Here is a 20,753-nt window from a genome sequence, read left to right as displayed (position 1 = left end):
ACTGAAGGAGCCCAATTGTACTCTTCCCATTTCTCTGCCTTCGGAGAGGGCAGTACAGAAATATAAAATATAAAATAAAATAAGTAATTGGCTCTCCGTAGCCAGGAGGGGGCTGGGCATGTGGCAGGCTGAGCTGCTACCCGGATGCTGTGGGATTGGCGCAACCATAGTAGGACCCGGAGGCAGCCAAGGGGCCTCCATGACTCTATGAAGGTCAGCAGAAAGGTCGCGGCAGGATTTTCTCTGCAGAAGAGCTCCCAGAAGCCTCACCGCTGAGCTCCAGGCCTGTCACTTGGGAGGATGCAGAGGTCAGAGTTTGAATCGTTCTGAAAACGGGGCTGAGGGTGAAGCAGCAGAGGGAAGGGGTGCTGCAGACTGTTCCTGGTTTGCGGTCTTTGCACTGTTCCTGAGGCCCATCGTCACACGTTTCCTGCCAAATTCGCTGCAGCCATCCCTGCTCCTCTTTTGATTCACACAACTCAAAGGTGTACCAGGGGGCTGGCTGGGGACTGGAGCAGAGAGGGGGCAATCTCCCGGGTGGCTTTGGAGAGGTGGCTCTTCCAGTCCTGAACCAGCTCATCTACCGGGGCACTGGGGGGGGGGGGAGGGAGAGCATTGGATCCTGCACAGGATCCCATTTCATGATCCCATTTCTTTCAATGGAGGCAGACCTCACTCCTTTCTCTCTCCTCATCCCTGCCACTCGGATGAAGCCTAGGAGTCCCGCTCCGCACCCATTCCGTTCACCGGAAGGCAAGCTAAGCATTGCACCTGAGAAAGCAAACAGATCTGATCAATGGCGGCTGGTGCTTTAGTTACCCCTGTGCAGACGTGACCACCCTGGTGCAGCTGCCACGCTTGCTGGTCTGGGATCAGGACCATCCAGCTGCCTGAGTGGGAAGCTTCAGTTCACGGTCAGGAGAAGGGATTGCTAGGGGAGGGGCCGGCTGGTCGGAAACTCTGGGAAACCGAGGAGGGACCCACATCCCACATCTCCTGGCCAGGGAGCTGAGATCCTCAGTTCCGTCCTGCTAGGGGAGGAGGGGAGAACTGGGTAATCATAAACAGGTTGGTACAGCTGAGACTGGATGACCAAAGACGGGCTGGGGCTGATTCCAGGGCCCCACCTCCCCAAATCCCCCCTCTGGCCCGGAGCCAGCCCCCCCCCCCGTAGCACTCAGAGGAGGGTGTGGGAGCCAGAAAATCCCTCCTCTAGAGTTGTGCAGCTTTATGGGAACACGGTTGTTTCCCCATACGTTAAAAACGGAGAAGGCGGGGCGATGGGGAAGGTGGCCACTGGTGAGTGGCGGGGGAGGGAAGACAAAAAGGAGACAACCTGGGCTAGCGGACAAGAGCTGCTGAGGCCGGAGAGAGACCAGGGTCGAAAGCAGGCGGTGGGCGTTTTGCAGGTGGGCCAGCGTTATGGAGGGGGCCTTCACTGGGAAAGACTTTTATGCGCAGCATTTTGCCCCCAGAGATTACGTGGAGACGCAGTATTCCTTTCGCCCTGTGCAAGAAGACAAGAAACTATCCTTTTCTCTGAAAACTCTCCACAAGGCTTTCCACCTAGGTAAGTTTCGATGGCTGCTGTTTGTTTCAGAGCTCTGATGACCAACAGACCGACCGGCGACGTGGGAATCAAACCCTTCCCGTTTGCTCTGCACAGGATTGCCCACCTTGGTTGCTGACCTCTGCCTCTGAGGTGCTAAAAGCCGGGCAACCCCCCCCCCCCGGGGGTCAGCAAGATCTTTGGAAGGGGTGAAGCAAAGCTTTTCACGGCATGGCGGTTAAAATTTTATCATGTTGTCTGGCAAATACAGTCCCCGTAGAAAGCTTTTGAAGGGACCGGGCCTCTTATTTGGGGCCTGCTGGCAACCCTGCTCCTAAAATGCATCCCGTGGCAGCAGCTGGCTTCTAAAGCCACAAGAGCAGGCCAGCTGGTAGGCATCTCCTGGCCTGTTGGCAACCTCACTCAGACATCTCCTGCCAGCGTCTGGGGCTGTAATTTTTTATTCCAGTTTCCACTTTAAATTTCCCAAATTCAAGTAACCCTCCTGAAGACCTCTGAGCAGCACCCGGTGATGGGGGGTCCAGCAGCCACGCAGCTCAGCTAGCTAACCAGATGCTGACCAACTGCAGCTCCAGGCCCAGCAGTCTCAGGCAGGGAGGTGTCCCCCCCCCCCCAGCCTCCAGGTGCAGCCGGAAGATCTCCAGCCTGTGGAGGACCGTTCCCCCCATGAGAAATGGCTGCCGTGGGCTGTGCTCTCCGTGGCTTCGTGCCCCCAGTGAGGTCCTGCCCCTCCCAAGCCCGCTCCATAACCAAATCGCCCAGAATTGTTCATCCAGGTGTCGGAGCCCTCTCATCCAGGGATCCAGAGCTGGCAGCTCAAGCAACAGGGAGGCCACGTCTGCTGACCTGCATCCTTTTCCTTGGGCTATCTGGGAAGTGTAGATCAGTTGTGGCTGCCCAAGAAGCCAGGGCTGGGAAACTCCTGGAGCCAGGAGTGGGTGGGCTGTTGGGAAGGAATGTTGTAATGCTGCACCCCAAAGCAACCGTTTTCTCCAGCGGAATGGATCGCCTTAAGCTGGAGACAACCTGTAATTCCAGGGGGTTCCCAGGTCCCACCAGGGGGTTGGCATCCCTACAAGGAGCTCAGCTGAGCAGAATGAAGCTCTGTAGGGTCAGCTGGTGTGACCAAATGTGTGGTGCCATGCAGGTGGCCTTAAAGGAGACACCCTGATTGACATCGGAAGCGGACCCTCCATCTACCAGCTGCTTTCGGCCTGCGAGTGCTTCCAAGAGATCATCGCCACCGATTACACCGACCAGAACCGGGAGGAGATGCAGCGCTGGCTGCGGAAGGAGCCGGGAGCTTTTGACTGGAGCCCGTATGTGAAATATGTCTGTGAGCTGGAAGGGGACAGGTATGTTGTTCGAGCTGTAGGGCTGCAAACCTGCAGATAGGACCTGGAGATCTCCCAGAGTTGAAAGTAATCTCCAGACTCCTGGAGATCTCAGTCCTCCTGGAGAAATCTGGCAGGTTTGGAAGGTGAACTCTATGGCATGTATCCTGCTGAGACCCCCACCTCCCCAAATCCCTTCTGCCCCATGTTCATTCCCCCATTTCCAGGGATTTCCCAGTCTGCAGTTGGCCACCCTACTTGCTGCCTGCCTTCATGGTCTTGGGAGTCCTTAGTCTCTCCTGTCTCCCAGCCAGTGTGGTGTGGTGCATAAGAGTGGTGGCATCTACTCTGGGGAGCCAGGTTGGATTCCTCAACCACCTGCAGCCAGCTAGATGATCTTGGGCCACTCACACCTGAGGAATGAGTTGGCAAAGAACAACAAAGAACAGGGCAACAGCAGCAGCCCCAGTTGGAGTTTAGGGCGGGGCCAGAGAGTTGGCTGCCTGGGATATCCCTCTGCTTCCACAAACGGTTCATCAAGGCAATGTGCTTGATTTGTAGGGCTCTCAAGCATGTTGCCTTGATGAGCCATTTGTGGAAGCAGAGGGATACCCAGGCACCCAACTCTCTTCTTTACTTTTTCCTTCTCTCTCTCGTTCTGCCTCCCTCCCTCCCTCCCTCCCTCCTCCTTTCCGTTTCCTCTTTCTCTTTTCTCCTTTCCATTTCTTCTTCCTTGTTTCTTTCCTTTTTCCTTCCAGCTGTTTTCTCCAGAGGAACTGGCCCCTGGAGATCAGCTGTTATTGCTGGAGATCTCCAGGCCGCCACCTGGAAATTGGCGACCTAAATACGGTGGAGGAGTGGGGGACGACACGCACCAACTGTGAGCCAATCAGAGGCTCTTCCCTGCTTCCACCCTCCTCCTCCTCCTCCTCCTCCTCCTCCTCCTCCTCTGTGCCATGAGAAGGAAGAGCCAGTAGGAGGTATGCTGTTGGGGGGGGGGTGCAGGTGGCCATCCATGTGTTCTCCATTCGGCTCTCCCTGGGCTCCTGGTGGCATCACAGCTCGCCGCGTCCTCCTTGCCTCCGGGAGTGTGGGGAAGGCAGACCATGTGGTCTGCCCAGTATCCTGGCTGCCAGATGACTGTGGCGAATTGGGCTTTCCTGTGAGTAAATAATAAGCTATAGGTGTCAGGGCTTAGGAGTAGCTATGCCAGGATTGCACTGGGAGGCAGTTCCGGATGATCATGTGGCATTCATGAATGTGTGGCCTTTGTGGCCTTTGAGGGGAAGGGCATCTGAAGGAGGCTGGGGGAAAGAGAACTTGTCCTGTTCATGTTTCCAGGGAAAAGTGGGCCCAGAAGGAGGAGAAACTCCGCAGAGCCATCAAGCAAGTCCTGAAGTGTGATGTGACCCAGCCCAACCCTTTGGCCCCGGTCTCCCTCCCTCCCGCCGACTGCCTGCTCTCCACCTTGTGCCTAGAATCGGCTTGCAAAGACCTGCCCACCTACCGCTTGGCCCTGGAGAACATCAGCTCCCTCCTGAAACCCAAAGGGCATCTGGTCTTGTTGGCTGTCCTAGAAGACACGTGGTACAGGGTTGGCCAGCACAAGTTCTCTTACCTCTACTTGGATCAGAAATCTCTAGCAGAGGTTGTGAAAGAGGCCGGCTTTGACATCGAGTGGCTGGAAGAGACCCCATTGAGCTCCTCGGGGGCTCTGTATGATGGCCAGGGGGTGTGCACGCTGGTTGCGCAGAAACACTGAAGGGCATCTGGTCAACGGCTAGAACAGCTTGGGTTGCCAACTCCTTTGGGGGAAGATTCCTGGGGACTTGAGGATGGAGCCCGGCAAGGGCAAGGTTTGGAGGGATCTTAGCAGGGTAAAAAACTGCTATACAGTTAGTGGATCTCTCCTCCCATTGAGGAGCAACTTAAGGCAGATGTAGACAGATATAGATATAGATTACCCTTAATGGCATAAAATTCAGATGAATACAGATAACCGCAACACAGGTGGACATAGATGCTATACACTGAAATCCAATGCCCAGTTGAGCATTTCTGCATATGCAAGAGGCTAACTTTTACCATAGAACAAAGTATATTTGCAACTTTAGCCAACACTGCACGATTCTTCTCATTAAGCAGAGCTTTAAGAATTTGCTGTATTTACCCCTCTGTAGATCGCCCCTCTGTGAATTAATTATTATTTTTAGTTTCATATCCTCTCCTTTGGCAAGCCCAAATTTATTGTGACTGTTCCAGGTCTTTTCTCCAGCACCGTGAACAGAAAAGGGGGACACCGATTTCCTCCCCGCTCCGCAGATGTAGCCGCCCAGCAGAACCCAAGCCTTCCCCGGGGGGGGGGTGAAAAAGCAGGACAAATATATATAAGGGACACAAAGAATGAAGGAGGGCCTACATAGCAAATCATATTTAACAAAAATATTCTAAACTATCACATATGGATCAGGAAGAACATTTTCTCCCCGACATCTCCAAAACATTCTCCACAAAATAGAATATTTCTTTCTTCAGGCAACTGATATTTCCAATTTAAATTTCTTATTTCATAATCAACATGTTTTGACCTATATTATTACTATCATCAATACTATTTCTAGATATTCCATATTTCTTCTTTTCTACACATTTGCCACAAATTCCAATATAGCCAGTTTTTAAAAGAAGGAATCTAAAACTGGTGTCGCGGTTAAGAGTAGCGGCTTCTAGTCTGGCAAGCCGGGTTTGATTCCCTGCTCCTCCTCCACATGGAGCCAGATGGGTGACCTTGGGCTAGTCACAGTCCTGATAGAGATGTTGTCACTAAGCAGTCAAAACAGAGCTTTCTCAGTCCCACTTCCCTCACAGGGTGTCTGTTGTGGGGAGAGGAAGGGAAGGCGATTAGAAGCTGCTTTGAGACTCCTCCAGGTAGGGAAAAGTGGGGGATAAAAACCAGCTCTTCTACACATGAAAATTTTTGTTCCAAAACTATTTTTCTTATATGTTTATATTCAAAACACGTCCTCGTTCTATTTCTGCAATATAATACATTTATCCATGTTACAACATATTTTTGTATAAGTTTTGAACTGTTTCTCCTTCCAAGTTTATCTCCTGCTTTGCATAATAAACATTCAAGGTGATCTATTTCTCAAATAAGTTGTTAATTTCACCATTACTGCATAATCAGCCAGTTTATTTTCCCATTCTTCAAAGCTTCGGATTCTGACAGGTGGATTCTGGTTTTTCAAGGGAGGTATATCTTGCTCTTCTGTCTCCCTGCAGTTCCACTGAAACCTACAAGTCCCCCTCAGCACCCATTCCCTTCCCTGGAAGACAAGCTGAGCATCACGTCTGAGAAAACAAATAGATGCGATCGATGGGGGCTGGTGCTTTAGTTACCCCAGGCCTGAGGTGACCCCCTGGTGCGGCTGCCACGCTTGCTGGTCTGGGATCAGGACCATCCTGCAGCCTGAGTGGGAAGCTTCAGTTCACGGTCAGGGGAAGGGATTGCCAGGGGAGGGGCCGGCTGGTCAAACACTATGGGGTGCAGAGGAGGGACCCACGCTCAGGGAGCTGAGATGCTCAGTTGCACCCTTCTAGGGGAGGCGAGGAGAACTGGACAATCATAAACTGCTTGGTACAGCTGAGACTGCACAAGTAAAGCCAGGCTGGGGCAGAGGAGAGACTCATAAAATGGGAGTCCAGTGCCCCTCCTCCCGGAACCCTCCCCCTGACGTGATGTCTGCCTCCCTAGTGGGTGCTGAAGCCAGAGAGCACCATGGCCAGAGCCCTGCAATTTACAGGGAGAGGTTGTTTGTCCTTGTAGAACTAATTCTAGTTGAACATGGAGAAGGCGGGGCTATGGGGAAGTTAGCCATTGGTGAGTGGGGGGTGGGGTAGGCAAAAAGAATTCGACCAAGGCTGGAGTCCTAGAGCTGCCCTGGCAGGCGAGAGAAAAACACTGACGCATTCTGCCGCGCAAGCATCATGGAGGGGACCTTCACTGAGAAAGACTCCTATGCTCAGCATTTCTCCCCGAAAGATTACCTGGAGACGTACTACTCCTTTGGTCCGGGGCAAGGGGACCCAAGTGCCCTGCTTGTATTTTCTCTGAAGACTCTCCACAAAGCTTTCCACTCAGGTAAGTTTCGACAGCTTCTGTTTGCTTTAGAGTTCTGACCGACAACCAGAGAATCAAACCCCCTCACCCCCCCCCCTCACCTGCCCTGTAAATTTTAATGCTCCTGTTCGCTATGCGCAGGACTGGCCAACTTGGTTACTGACCTCTGCCACAGAGTTGGGAAGGGATCTGTGCCAGCAGGCCTTGAATCTGAGAAGGTGCAGAGCAAAGGATCAAATAGCTTCACAGAGAAGGGAAAACAACAAGAGTGGCAGCAGCTGGGAGGGGGGGAGGGGGGAGGGTCCTGTACATAATGGGTCTATGGGAGAAGACCCCCCCCCCCAACATAAAACCAGGGGATCCCCAGGTCTCAACTGGAGGCTAACTGCCCTACAAGAAGCACCACTGAGCAAAAATAGCCATGTGACCAAATGTGTGGTGCCATGCAGGTGGCCTTAAGGGAGACACCCTGATTGACATCGGAAGTGGACCCACCATCTACCAGCTGCTCTCGGCCTGCGAGTCCTTCCGAGAGATCATCGCCACCGATTACACCGACCAGAACCGGGAGGAGATGCAGCGCTGGCTGCGGAAGGAGCCGGGAGCTTTCGACTGGAGCCCGGTGGTGAAATATGTCTGTGAGCTGGAAGGGGACAGGTATGTCACTGGAGTTGTGGGGCTCCAAAGTGACAGAGATCAGATGACCTGCAGAATTTGACCAGTCTGGCAAGGGGGTCCATGAACGGCTAATTCCCTACCCTACATGTTGGAGACAGGCCCATTTCAGGTGACAGTAGGGGCACTTCTAGCGGGGCAGATTCATAATGGCCCTCTAGGCAGCAGAGAAATCAGTTTACCTTTGGAAGGGGGACTCTGGCGTGACACCCCATGGAAGACCCTCGCCTCCCCCAACTCTGCCCCCTCCAGTCTCCCTCCAATGCACCTGGGCATTTCCCAACTCAGAGATGGCAGCCCTGACCAGAAACCCAGCCGGGTGATCTCAGGAGGGAGAAGGCCCGTATGGGGGTTGGACCCATGGGGCCTCAGCAGCTCCTGTGCTGGGGGTGCCCAGGGAGGCCTTCTGGTTCGGACACCTGGCAGTTCCGGAGGATCATGTGATGCCCTTGAATGCCTGAGCTGGCCTTTGAGGGGAAGGGCATCTGAAGGAGGCTGAGGGCAGAGAACTTGTCCCATTCATGTTTTCTTCTGTTCCAGGGAAAAGTGGGCCCAGAAGGAGGAGAAACTCCGCAGAACCATCAAGCAAGTCCTGAAGTGCGATGTGACCCAGCCCAACCCTTTGGCCCCGGTCTCCCTCCCTCCTGCCGACTGCCTGCTCTCCACCTTGTGCCTAGAAGGGGCTTGCAAGGACCTGCCCACCTACCGCTCTGCCATGAAGAACATCAGCTCCCTCCTGAAACCAAAAGGGCATCTGGTCTTATTTGCCATCCTGGAAGAAACTTGGTACATGGTTGGCCAGCACAAGTTCTCTTGCCTCTACCTGGATCAGAAATCTGTAGAAGAGGCCCTGGAAGAGGCTGGCTTTGTTATTGAGTGGCTGGAAGGGACCCCATTGAGCTCCTCGGGCGCTCTGCATGATGCTCAGCAAGTGTGTTTGCTGGTCGCTCGGAAACACTGAAGGGCCTCCGGTCAACGGCTAGAACAGCTCGGGTTGCCAAATCCTTTGGAAGAGATCCTGAGGGATTGGAGGATGGAGAGCCGGGTTTGGGCAGTGGAAGGATCTCAGCTGGGTAAAATAATAGGATAGGCGATCCCCCCTCCCACTGAGGAGCAACTTGAGACAATATCACCCCTTTGTGGATCACCCCAAAACATTCAGTGCAGGGCACTTCTTGAGCCAAAGTGAGCCAAAACGGAGACCAGTCGGGCAGCAGCTGAGAAAGCAAATTCGGGCCATGAGGGGCAGGAACTGGGTGGCTATTTCCCCTCCTCACCCTGGAGACATGCAGGGCTCAGAACAGGATCTATTGATACACATTCCCTTTGTCACCCAAGCCCGGCCTCCGTTCACCTGTTACCCTCAATTGAGCAATGCTCCAAGCTGTTCCCCATCACCCTTCCTGCCCACGTTTGTAGAGACCCCAAGACTCCCACCCCTTTGTCTACCTCCGGTAGAACGACCAGTTCGTTTTCCACTGGCAGTGAGCCAACCCCCCTCAGGACACATTTTGCCCTCTTAATGGGCCACCCGGCTAAGCCAGCAGTCAGCGTGGTCTTGAACCTGCAGCACACTCAGACTGGCGCATGGATCCTCCTGCTTGCCTCCGAAAGGCTGGATGTTTCCTCTTCAGCTCTCACAGTATTAAATCTGATCTCCACACAAGAGAAATAAGTTCTCCTTGGGGGAAACGTCTGCCCGGGGGGGGGGTGTCTATGACATTACATTCTGCTGGACCTGGGTTGCCCGCTCTGGGTTGCAGAATCCCGGGAGCCTGGAGTGGGTGGGACTTGTCACGGGGAGGGATCTCAGTGGAGTATCATGCTATCCAAAGCAAAACTTTTATCCAGGGGAACAGATCTGGCATCCCCAGGACCCCTTTCCCAACTCTGCATGCCCTAAACCACTTCCATATCTGGAAGGATTTCCCAGATTGCAGCTGGCAGTCCAGGAGCTGCAGGGACAGACAGAGCACGAGAGATCTGTGTTGCTGTTTTTAGCTGGGCCCCTACCCCACCCCGGCAGAGCAGGGAGAAGCAGCCCTGGTGTGAGCCCTGCCATCTGCTTCTCATCAGCTGTACTTGGCAGAGATAGCTGGAATCTGTTTTGTGAGCTCAGAGTGGGATGGGGCTGGTCTTTGTTAGCGAAAGGATGGACTTTGGCAGCAGGGCTCATTCTCTCCCTTTCCCGTACCAAGGAACTCTCCAGGGCACGGCAAAGAAGGAACTGGCTGGAGGGACTGCTTCTCTGAATAGAAAGCTCTCCGATTGAGCAATGCCATCCAGCTGAGGATCCCTGGCTCCTGCCTGGTGGAACGGCTCCCAAGTAAGATCAGGGCCCTGTCTGAACACTCTTACGCAACAGCCTGAACGATGGAGCTGTGCCTGTAGCTGAGGCCAGCCAGATAACTAGCTAGAGTAAACATTGTCCTCCCCCCTCCAGCCCCCTCCGCCCTGCTTTCCTCCCCCATCAGTCTCTCCCTGGGAGACTGACCTTGGCCTGATTAGACAAGTCTTGTAAAATTTATAGACTCTGGTAATTAAACTCTGGCATCCTGCTTCTGATAACCCGCCCTGGAATCTGCCTGTGTTTCTCTGCAGCCACCAGCACCCCGCCTGCCTGAAGCGGAGCAGTGCTACTAGTTGTGCCCGTCTTTCAGGGGTTACAAGAGTCTCGTTCTTTTCCTCCTAATGTTCTGCATAAAGAAGGTCTTTGAATTCCCGAGGCTGCTTTTCTTGGTGGGCCACTGGCCTGACCTCAGGGGCTCTGTCTGTTAGTTTCCTCCACTGGCAATTCTAAATAGTTTCATAATCAGTGTTAATAGTATCCCTGTTATGGTTATCTATATGTTATGGATTGTTTCCATAACATGTTTCCATAACATTGTTTCCATGGATTGTTTTATGTAAACCACCTGAGCCTCTGGGGAGGGTGTCATATCAATAAATAAATCAATAAATCAATACATCTTTACAGATTTCGGTAATGCAGCAGCTGCACTGCGGAATCCACGCCCCCCACAAAGCAAGTTAGACTATTTTTCAAAGCTCCCTTGTTTGTTTGTTTTTCTAAAAGTGATGCCCCGATATCAGAAAGCAACTATTTCCAGCTCTGCTTATAATCCTGGGCACAAGGCAAGACTCAACAAGAGCTGTGTGACAAGTTGGCTTTATTGGGGTACAAATTGCTACATTCTGAGAGCACACAACAGGCGGCGGAGTATTTTTTAAGGAGGCAAAGCAATTAATCCTTAGATAGAAAACCTTGGGGATCGCTGGGTCCAGCAGAGGAGCCTGACAGCTCTTGCCGGCCGGGGGCTGGAATGGCCGGGACACTCTTTCCGGAAGATATTTGATCCACCCACGAGGGCCGGCCGGCCGGGCACCACTTTCTCGGGGTGTGGGCCAGAGCACTCATCTTGCCTTATTGAATACGACCACATAAATCACAATGATGATGATGATGCTCATGACTCCAAGGACAATCCCAATGATGTTCAGTGTGCGAGCAGCATGAGACGACCTGGAGGCCCGATCCACGTCTCCAACAGTGGTGGCATTTTCCACCTACAGGGGGGGGGGGGAGGAAAGAAGCCAGAAGGTTAAAACTGGAAGGGCGAATGGGACAAAGAGGATGATCCCGTTGCCAACCCCAAGTTGTGAAATTCCAGGAGAGTTGGGAAGTGGAGTCCTTGCCTGCCAAAAGGTGGGGTTTGGGGAGACCTCAGTGGAGTCTAATACCAAATACCTTCCTAAGCAACCATTTTCTCCAGGGGAACTGGTCACTATTGTATGGAAATCAGGCGTCATTATGGGATCTCTCCAGGCCTCACCTGGAGGCTGGCAAGCCTATACCATTCCCTTATGTCTAGGCATGGATACTGGCATACATGTGCACATACACACACATTTTAATTGCTCTGTTGTACAACTGGGAGTGCATCACTAATCTGGACATTTTTATTCCTTCTACTATGTTTTTTTTTTTTTGGAGCCTCTTGTGGCGCAGAGTCGTAAGGCAGCAGAAAGCTCTGCCCATGAGGCTGGGAGTTCGATCCCAGCAGCCAGCCGGCTCAAGGTTGACTCAGCCTTCCATCCTTCCGAGGTCGGTAAATGAGAACCCAGCTTGCTGGGGGGTAAACGGTCATGACTGGGGAAGGCCCTGGCAAACCACCCTGTATTGAGTCTGCCATGAAAACGCTGGAGGGCGTCACCCCAAGGGTCAGACATGACTCGGTGCTTGCACAGGGGATACCTTTACCTTTACCTTTATGTTTTTTGAGCTGGAGTTGAATCCAAAGGACTGATAACCTGCTAACCATGTAAACACAGCTTGTAATTCTAGCAAAGCTCTTAAATCTGCAAGACATTTTCATTATACTGCAGATCGGTTGGATATTTTCATGATGCTGCTTACAAATTTATTTCTAATTGACTCCTTCCTTATATATGTAGTCTGGTGATTTCCTTTCCGTTGTCTGAAGAAGTGTTACCGCACCTGAAAGCTCACACCTTGAATAAGACTTTGTTGCCAGCAGCGACAGTCAGACCTTTAATTGAATAAAACCTTGTTGGCCTTCAAGGTACCCCTGGACTCTACACTCACACACACACTGTTGTGTTGCTTACAATAGTGTTAGTAAAATAGCAAAGGAAGAAAAAGCAATCTCACACAATAATCAGATCTGATCTGACACCAAACATACAAGAAAGTAGAGAATCATAGAATCCTAGAGTTGGAAGGGTCTTCGTGGGTCATCTAGTCCAACCCCCTGCACTATGCAGGACACGCCCATCCCTCTTGCTCATCTACTGTAAGACTGTAAGCAGACTGCCAATTTCTGCAAGGGAAATTCCTGGAGAATTGCAGGGCTGGTCAAATGAGTGTGGGGCTTGGGAACTGCAGAGAGGAACCGTGCCCTAGAACTTGCCCTCTGAAGCAGCCAGGGTCTCCAGGGGATCGGATCACTTCAGCTGTAATTCCAGGGATCTCCTGGTCCCACCCAGAGGTTGGCATCCCTAGAGGGAAAGCAGTTGTGCCCAAGGTGTGGATTAATAAAACGGGCTTCATCTCAAGCTACACTGATTGTTTCTTAGGTAAACAAGGCCATCCCACAAGGCAGGGGACACAGCCAGAAGAGCCCCGGCTGTGGTCAGCAGGCCCTTTGCTTCTGACCCTGGAGGCCCACCGATCAGATCAGATCGTCCCAGATCATGGATGTGCCGTTGGGTCCTGCAGGGCAGACAATCCAAATGATTTCTTACATGAATGGCAGGGATGAAAGGGCACCCAGCACCCAGTCTGTGCAAACAAAAATGTTTTGGTTTTTCCCCCACGAATGGGACTCATAAGATCCCTGCTTGGTCAGACCTGTGAAGGTCCATCTAGCCCAGCGTCCTGTCTCACACAGAGGCCAACCGGTTCCTCAGCAGAGAGGCTGAGGTCTTCATAAGAACACCAGAAGAGCCCTGCTGGGTCAGACCAGGGAGGGTCCATCTAGCCCAGCATCCCGTCTCACACAGGGGCCAGCAAGATCCTCTGGAGGGCCAAGCACGGGGCAAGGAGGCCTGACTTGGCTCTAATATTCAGAGGTTCCTTTTAATTGTCATGACTATTAGCCACTGGTAGACTTATCCACCCTGGATCTCTTATCCCTTTTAAGGCCATCCCTACTTCCACATTTTAACCCCTTGCTATGTAAAGAAGTCTTTCCTTTTGTCTGTCCTCAACCTATTGCCCATCAGGTTCGCTGGATGCCTTGGACAGAGCATTTTGGTAGGGGGGGAGGGAGTTGTCTCTGTCCTCTCTCTCTATCCCAGGCATAATGGGATATGTCTCTGTCGTGTCCCTCCTGTCTTTTCTAAAATGGGAAGTCCCTGTCTCTTCAGCCTTTCCTCGGTTTTGTGAGTTGCTGCAAAAGGCAGCCCATCACTGATTGTCCAAGGTCTGTGTCCTTACCAACTGCCACATATCACATCGGCCAGGTGCAAAAATTTCTAAAAATACCTTTTGGAAGAAAGGAATTGAAAATGCTTAAAAAGCATATGCAATTCTCTGGAATCTTGATTCCCAATCTACTCATATCTCCCTTAAAAATGCTCTGAAATGCCACAATGCCCTGCAATGGATAGGGACTATTCAGGAGGCTTATGCTGTTTCCTGTCTCCCTCCTTGGCTAAGAAATCTCAGGCTGCTTCCTGTTTTTTGCACGAGTAAGCTGGAGTGGACAGAGGCCACCTCTTGAGCAGCAGGGCAGGACTGATATCTTCTCAACCAGAGATGTCAAACAAGCCGAAACTCTCTCTCTCTCTCTCTCTCTCTCTCTCTCTCTCTCTCTCTCTCAGGTACTATTATTTATTTATTTGATTTATAGCCTGCTACTCCTAGCCAAGCTGGGTTGCACATTTAAAACCCCACAATACAATAAGCTAAAATGACCCCTTCTCAAGCATGCCCAGTAACACTTTTGTGGCCATGTTTCTCCCACAGCAGCCTCCTTTCCGCTGGAGAAGTGCCATTCCACAGCAGAGCAGAGCAGAGCACCGTGGGGAGGGTGGCATTCCGCAGGGGAAGTCCAGCCCTAATCATCCCATACAGCCGAGGGGCTGCAACGACTAACTCAGCCGTTATATATTGCCCTGCGTTAATTTTCCTACAGGATCTCTAGATAGCAGCTTGCAGGGCTTTGCCTCTCCTTGGAGACTGGGAGGATTCAAGCAGCGTCTGCCGTTCCTCCAAATGGAGCCCTCTCGCCTTCAGCTGATTTTACGCCTGTTCTCCTTACACTCTTGTCATGTGCTGCATCGCAGGGCTTTTTTTAATCAGTTGTAATCATTGTGATCACTTTTTAAAAATCAGTTGATTGTAACAGTGGTGCATTTTTCATGCAAATAAATCTGTGTCAGCCCGAGGGGCTCCCCCCCGCCCCGCCCGCCACCCGAGCAACGCCCCTGGAAGGGGGCCGAGGGGCTGGGCGCTGCCGAAGGGGCCGCAGCTGCAGGCCCTTCCCCGGCCCAGGGGCCCCGCGGAGAGCAGCTGCCCGCCGGCCAAGCCCGGTCCTGGCGCGCCGCAGCCTCGCGGGCAGGGAAGAGAAAGAGCCAGGCAGAAATCTCACCGGGGAGGCGGGAGGCCAACCGCCCCCCCCCGAGGGGACGGGCGCCCCCTCTCCCTCCCCTGTCCGCGCCCCCAACACGGCAAGCGTTGCCAGGTCTCCCCCGGCCGCCGGCGGGAGAGGCGAGGCGAGGCAGCTCCTAGGGGTCTGGGGGTGGAGCGTGGGGAACATTGCCCTGGAGTCTTCGCCCCCCGCCCCCCAGCACCCATTTTCTCCAGGGGAACTGCTCTCTCTCGTCTGGAGAAGAGCTGAAATTCCGGGGGACCCCCAGGCCCCAGCTGGAGGCTGGCATCCCTCGCCCTGCCAGGTTCTTTACATGCCAGGAGCAGCTGGGTCACCGCCGGCAGACGGCATTCCCGTCGTGGAGGTTGTTGACTGATGGATACTTCAATTTATATTTATATGCCGCCACTCGCGGCAATGGCCGTCTCGTGGCGGTTTACAATATCAAACCAATAAAAACCACAAGAAGAAGAAGAAGCAGCGACGAAGGGCGGCGTCGCCTTTCCGTATCTCTCCGTCGCAGGCAGCTCCGCTAGTCCCGCTTCGGGCCGGCGCCGGGGGCCTCGATGGGGCGAACCGGGGTTGGTCCCAGCCCACAACTGCCGGGTCGCTTTTCTCCTGCCCCGCAGAGACGGCGCCAAGGGAAGGCCAGGCCCCTCCAGCAGGCTGCCCACCCAGGAGCAGAGGGGCCGCGGGGGGGGGGGGGGGCTGGCCTGAGCTCCCGCCCTCTTGGCAGCGAACGCCCGGGAGAGAGGAGGGGGCGGCCGCAGCCAGCCCCCCCCCCACCTTCGGGACCAGCCCGGGCCAAGTGAGGGATGCGCTTCCCACGCGCGCCGCTGCACTCCCCCTTGGCTCAACAGGCTGGAGAACAGCCCCCCCCCCAAAGACGCCTGGGGAGAAAAGAGGTGCAATGGGGGTGGGGTGGGGAGTTGAGCCATGCCCCGCACAGGCCACAGCTTACAGCTTTAACAAATCACCCTCTCACTTCTCCCCAAACCTCTGCTAAGACCCCCCCCCCCCCCCAAGACAGATGCGACTCCTCAGAGATGCCTCCAAGGTTTCCTGCTGCTTTCCAGGGGCGACAAACAGGGGCTCGTTTTGAGAGGCGTCCCTGAAGCCAGCGGGAGGGAGAGGGACTCCAGAACCCTTCTGCTCACGAGGACACTGGTGGGACCCTTGGAAAGGACAAGGACTCCTTCCCGCCCCCTCCGCCCCCTGCCTGGCAGGCCCAGCCCCTCACCCGGAGAGAGCAGACCAAGGCCGCGATGCCCAAGGGGAAGCAGCAGCACAGCAAGTTGAAGATGGACAGGGCCAGGTAGGTCGGGATGTTCCGGTGGGACGTCTCCATCTTCGGCCCCTCTCCAAGTCCTCCAAGAGTGCGCTGTGGTTCAGCCGAAGGCGCAAGGGAGAATGCAGGCAATTTGGCCGGGCCCCAGCAGGACTCATCCGGCCGACACCCTCCTTTTCCGTCCCAGCCCACCAGGCTCCTAGTATCCTATGGCTGGCCTTGCTGGAAGCCATCACATTTGCATGCTGAATTTAGCAGAATTTGGGCAGGGGGGGAGATGGGAGCGGGAGAGAGCAGGGATGGTGGCGGCTGGATTTGGCGAGCCTTCCCTCCCTCCCTCCCCCATGAGGAGGCCTCTCCGCAGAGGGGTGCCTTTGGAGGGAGAGCGCCAGGCTGACCGCCCTGCGGGGAGGACGATGGAGCAGGGGAGAGGGGACCAGGGACATCACAGAGCTCGGGATGAGGCTGCGTAGGGAAAATTCCCAACTCAACTTGCAGGAGTCCAGGGAGAGGGCAAGGCTGGACAGAGAGGGTTTCCGTGACTCCATGGGAAGGTTCAAATGGGTCGCCGTGTTGGTCCGAAGTAGCACAATAAGATCAGAGTCCAGCAGGGGCACCTTTAAGACCAACTAAGATTTATTCAGGGCAGGAGCTTTGAGTGCAAGCACTCTTCCTCAGATGCCTTGAATAAATCCTTGTGGGTCTTAAAGGTGCTTCTGGACTCTGGTTTTTTTTGTCCATGGGAAGGAACCACGCAGGACTCCACAGGGCAGTGTTGGTGCTGAGCAGCGCATGGGGTCACAGGGCTCTGCCTCTGGGCAGGTCAACCCCATCCCGGGGACCCCCCCCCCTCCATGAGCACAGCCAGCAAGGAAAACCTCCATGGTCCATCTGTCGATGCTAAAGCAGCAGCCCCAAGCCAAGAGGATCCCCTCCCTGAGCCATCTCTTGCTTTCCCGGCTGAGGGGGCAGAAAGGGGAAAGGGTGCTCCCACCAAGAAAGGAAGCGCCACCAAAAAGGGCCACAGGTGGGAAAGGATTTTCACACGGAAGTAGTGCACATGGCTTATTCCCCTTAAGCTAACTGCCTTTCCTTTCTTCATTGATTAGGAACTTTAAATATGTACACAACAAGGTAACACAACCCCACAGGCAACCCCACATGGCAAGAACAAGAACTAGGTACAATTCCACCCCCACCCCCCACCCCCTTTGCCTGCTCCCTGTCAGTAAGGTGTGCATCCCAGAGCTGGCGCAGGACTATGCTGGGGCTGGGTTGTCCGGGAACTGGAAATCTGCAGCCGTGCTGTGCCCGGTCCCCCTTGCCACGCCTGCACCCACCCAACGCTGCTGTGAATTGGGGGGGGGGGCATGTGGGCACAGAATGCTCGGAATTCCCACTTTGCCCTTTGCTGCTTCTAGCAGCAGCATGGCACCAGGACACTGAATCCATGAGGCATCCTGCACGGTGCATGGCCCTTTCATCCATTGGGGTTGTGATGAGCATGGCTGCCTCTGAGAGGGAGGAATCCCCACCCCCCTCAAGGGGAGCCATGGACAGTGCAAAGGGCACCCAGGTATACTGGGATGGGTGGGGGTGGAGGGAAAATATCCTGCTCTCTGTTTGCAGCCTGCGGGTCACCTGCTGCAGCCCTGCCAGGAAGCCGGGAACGGATCCAGCAGCCAGATGATCAAGGGCGGAGATGGGGACGTGAATGCAATGGGCTTGCTGGAAGCCATCACATTTGCTGATGTTGTATTCAGGCCCTCTTGGAATGTAAAAAGCTTAGGCTATGAATCACAGTCTGCATTCAACAACCAGGGATATCTCTGGAGCCTAATTTGCGTCTCTAAGAGGGAGGCCGTCTGAAAGCTCTGCTCTGCTCCGGAGTCAGCCCCAACCCTCTGTGTGTGTCCAGGTGAACTGTTGTTCTTCTTCTCTGCCTCTCTCCTGCGATTATGGTTTTTTGTTGCGAAGTTAACATGAAGAAATCTACATGTAACTATAGGCTGCCTCAGGAGGTGGTGAGCTCTCCCTCACTGGCAGTCTTCAAGCAAAGGTTGGATGCACACTTTTCTTGGATGCTTTCTTTTCTGGGATCTCACTCGTGCCTCCAGCTGGTCCACTCCGGAGGTCCATGTGCAGAAAGGCCAGCCGGCCCTTTGTCTCCAGCGTTCCTGCGTGTTCAGCCTTTCATTAACTCCGTGAACTGTGGGGTGGGTTACAAAAATACGCTTGGATGAATAGCAGTACTCCCCAGGCGCACAAGCAGACCACCCGTCGCGTGCAGGGACGATCTGCACTCAAGGCTCACTTCCTCAACGTTTCACATCCTGGGTTTCTTAGGAATCCCTTCTTGCCTCTGCTGACAACATAACTTCCTTCCATCTGGGAGTCGGTCTGTCCAGCAGAAGTGCCAGCTCATGGAGTCCTTCTTCTTCGTGGCTCCACCCCTGTCAGTGGAGAAGGACAGATGCCAGGAACGAGGCCTTTGTGATTTGTGCCACCACAGCTCCAACTCTTCCCAGAGAGGCTTGCCTGCTGCTCTCATTGCTGGGATGGACGCCCTGAGACTTTGATGGACAAGCCGAACCGAAAAGAAAAATGCCGGGGCAAAAAGCAGGAAGACGTGACTTCCAGTCTGTGCTGGCTCCCGTGGAAGCTAAAATCTGGGCCGAAACATGCGGTTGATGTGTGCCAGAGACTCTCGTGCAAAAAATGGAAGCATCGGAGCGACTAGATAGAATCATAGAGTTGGAAGGGATCTCATGGGCCATCTAGTCCAACCCCCTGCACTATGCAGGATCCAAGCCGAAAACCAGTCGGCCACCCCTGATGATCATCGTGATGACCTGCAGCCTGCATGGCCTGTCTGCAGACAACCCTCCCCTGGGAAAGGTAGCCATGAAGCCAAGGCAGATCACAGGATCGGCCTCTTTCCACTGGGTTATCATTTCCCTGCAGCCTGCCAGTTCCTGAGGAGTGCCCTGAGCCCCAGCCAGCCCATGGAAGCCCTTCCCTGTGACCCAGAGTGGCTTCAGGCAACCCAGAGTTGTACAGGGATTCCCTCGGCTAGCCTTAGAAGCAATACCAGATATTGATTGATTTCATTGAATCTGTTAACTGCCACTCCTGGTCCAAGCTGGCTTGTGGTGGTTTACAATAAAGCCCCAGGAAAATCACCATAACATACAATTATAAAAACCCTAGCTGTGTAATCCCTCTTTGCCCTCACAGCCCACCAGCCCGGTGTGGGCCAAAAACACACCCTGCCTACACTCCCCACCCACCCCCAGCCTGGGGGGGAGGGACACCTCCTGCCCTGTCCAGTCAATGTCCTCTCAAAACCCATCCTCATATAATGAGGGAAACAAATCTCAGTCAGGTATGTTGGCAGCTACAAAAAAAAAAAAGGTTTATTTTAGAGGCACGTCCCACCTACAACCTGGAGCAGGGTTCCCCAAGCTGGTGCCCCTGAGCTTCTGTTGTTTCAGATCTGCCTGAAAGGTGTTTCCTTTCCTCTGTAGACTAGAAGGATTTGCCCCAGTGTTTTGATTGCGTGCTTGACATTTTCCCCAAGAGCACGTTCCTGGTTCTGTTTGAATTGCCACAGTGATACTGGTTTTGCTTGGCTTGCAAAAAAGTGCTCTCACTTCAGTTTCTAACTTCAGTTTGTACTGTATGCAGAGTAGGATGCAATGTAATTGAGATCAGGAGATGGGGATTTAATTCGCAGGCCTGGAGGCAGAATTACTCCCAGATTCTACTAATGGGAAAACATTTGTCCATTAATCTCTAATCTTAACATTCTTACCTCTTTACAATGCTCTTTTCATTCCGAGTTGAACCAAAATGAAAGATCACCTTATGGCCTTAGTTTGTTATTCCTGTGAGACCTGTGTATCTGGTAAACATCTTAGTTATGTTGTGTACTAATTCATGACCAGTTTTTGCCTGATATACGTGGTGTGCTTATTTCCAAATGTATGCCCTTCCATGTCCCATGCAAACCACTCTGAGCCGGAAGGGGATGGTGGACTATAAACATAACAATTAAACAAACAAACAAACAAATAGCTTGAGGAAGTGTGCATGCACACAACAGCTTACAACTTGAATAAAACTTGCTGGTCTTAAAAATGCCCCTGGACTCAATGTGTCCTGTTTCTGGTTTGGACCATAACTATATGTGAATAATCTCTGAGCATCATCAGCAATTCTTCATACGAGTTAGATCTCGAGATACTAGAGATGGCCTGGTTCTCACCACTTTTGCATGCAACATTGACTGGCCAGAATTTCATCTGGTACAAGAATCTCTCTGCTCTTTTCCAGGCATGTGTTTCCTGTTAGGAGGTCTAATCAGATTTTAGTTCCTTAATAGCATAAGGGTTGGATGGGGACAATAAATCTTGAATTTAGTTTTAGCCATTATCACCAAGAGCAAAAGAACTCCCAAGAAAGGGGGGGGGAGACACCCCCCTTTATCTTTTCACATCTGTTTCATATTCTGTATATCGAACTGAATCTAATCCAGCCCTGTGCCAGGCATTTGTTATACTGCAAAACAACTACAGAGCTTCTTTGAGGTTACAAAGTATTAGGAAGATGGTCAACTTAAAAGAATGTGCCCATCAGTATTTGGATC

At 53.1% G+C, this 20,753-nt stretch overlaps 3 protein-coding genes across 4 annotated transcripts; 2 read left to right on the top strand and 1 right to left on the bottom strand.

The window, feature by feature from the left end:
• Positions 1 to 285: 285 nt before the first annotated feature.
• LOC143821330 (nicotinamide N-methyltransferase-like) lies at positions 286 to 5,286 on the top strand. 2 transcript variants are annotated; one of them, XM_077305178.1, is made up of 4 exons: positions 286 to 308; positions 1,476 to 1,570; positions 2,718 to 2,925; positions 4,246 to 5,286. In XM_077305178.1, exons 1-4 carry the CDS (start codon positions 301 to 303, stop codon positions 4,664 to 4,666), a joined length of 732 nt encoding a protein of 243 aa, XP_077161293.1. In that variant the 5' UTR covers positions 286 to 300; the 3' UTR covers positions 4,667 to 5,286. The 2 variants fall into 2 exon arrangements, with proteins under 2 accessions (XP_077161293.1, XP_077161292.1); XM_077305177.1 differs by lacking the exon at positions 286 to 308 and having other exon boundaries at positions 1,314 to 1,570.
• Positions 5,287 to 6,814: 1,528 nt separating this feature from the next.
• Positions 6,815 to 10,270, top strand: LOC143821329 (nicotinamide N-methyltransferase-like). Its single transcript, XM_077305176.1, has 3 exons — positions 6,815 to 7,048; positions 7,477 to 7,684; positions 8,243 to 10,270. The coding sequence occupies exons 1-3, from the start codon at positions 6,895 to 6,897 to the stop codon at positions 8,661 to 8,663; spliced, it is 783 nt and encodes a 260-aa protein (XP_077161291.1). The 5' UTR covers positions 6,815 to 6,894; the 3' UTR covers positions 8,664 to 10,270.
• Positions 10,271 to 10,855: 585 nt separating this feature from the next.
• On the bottom strand, positions 10,856 to 16,295 carry LOC143821331 (synapse differentiation-inducing gene protein 1-like). The gene is made up of 2 exons (XM_077305179.1): positions 16,058 to 16,295; positions 10,856 to 11,269 (listed from the first exon to the last, which is right to left on the bottom strand). The coding sequence occupies exons 1-2, from the start codon at positions 16,163 to 16,165 to the stop codon at positions 11,117 to 11,119; spliced, it is 261 nt and encodes an 86-aa protein (XP_077161294.1). The 5' UTR covers positions 16,166 to 16,295; the 3' UTR covers positions 10,856 to 11,116.
• Positions 16,296 to 20,753: the final 4,458 nt, after the last annotated feature.

The sequence above is a fragment of the Paroedura picta genome, chromosome 12 (assembly GCF_049243985.1).
Source record: "Paroedura picta isolate Pp20150507F chromosome 12, Ppicta_v3.0, whole genome shotgun sequence".
Taxonomy (NCBI): Eukaryota; Metazoa; Chordata; class Lepidosauria; order Squamata; family Gekkonidae; genus Paroedura; species Paroedura picta.
The sequence above is the reverse complement of the archived record's forward strand: the minus strand, read 5'-3'. Positions and strand labels throughout refer to the sequence as shown.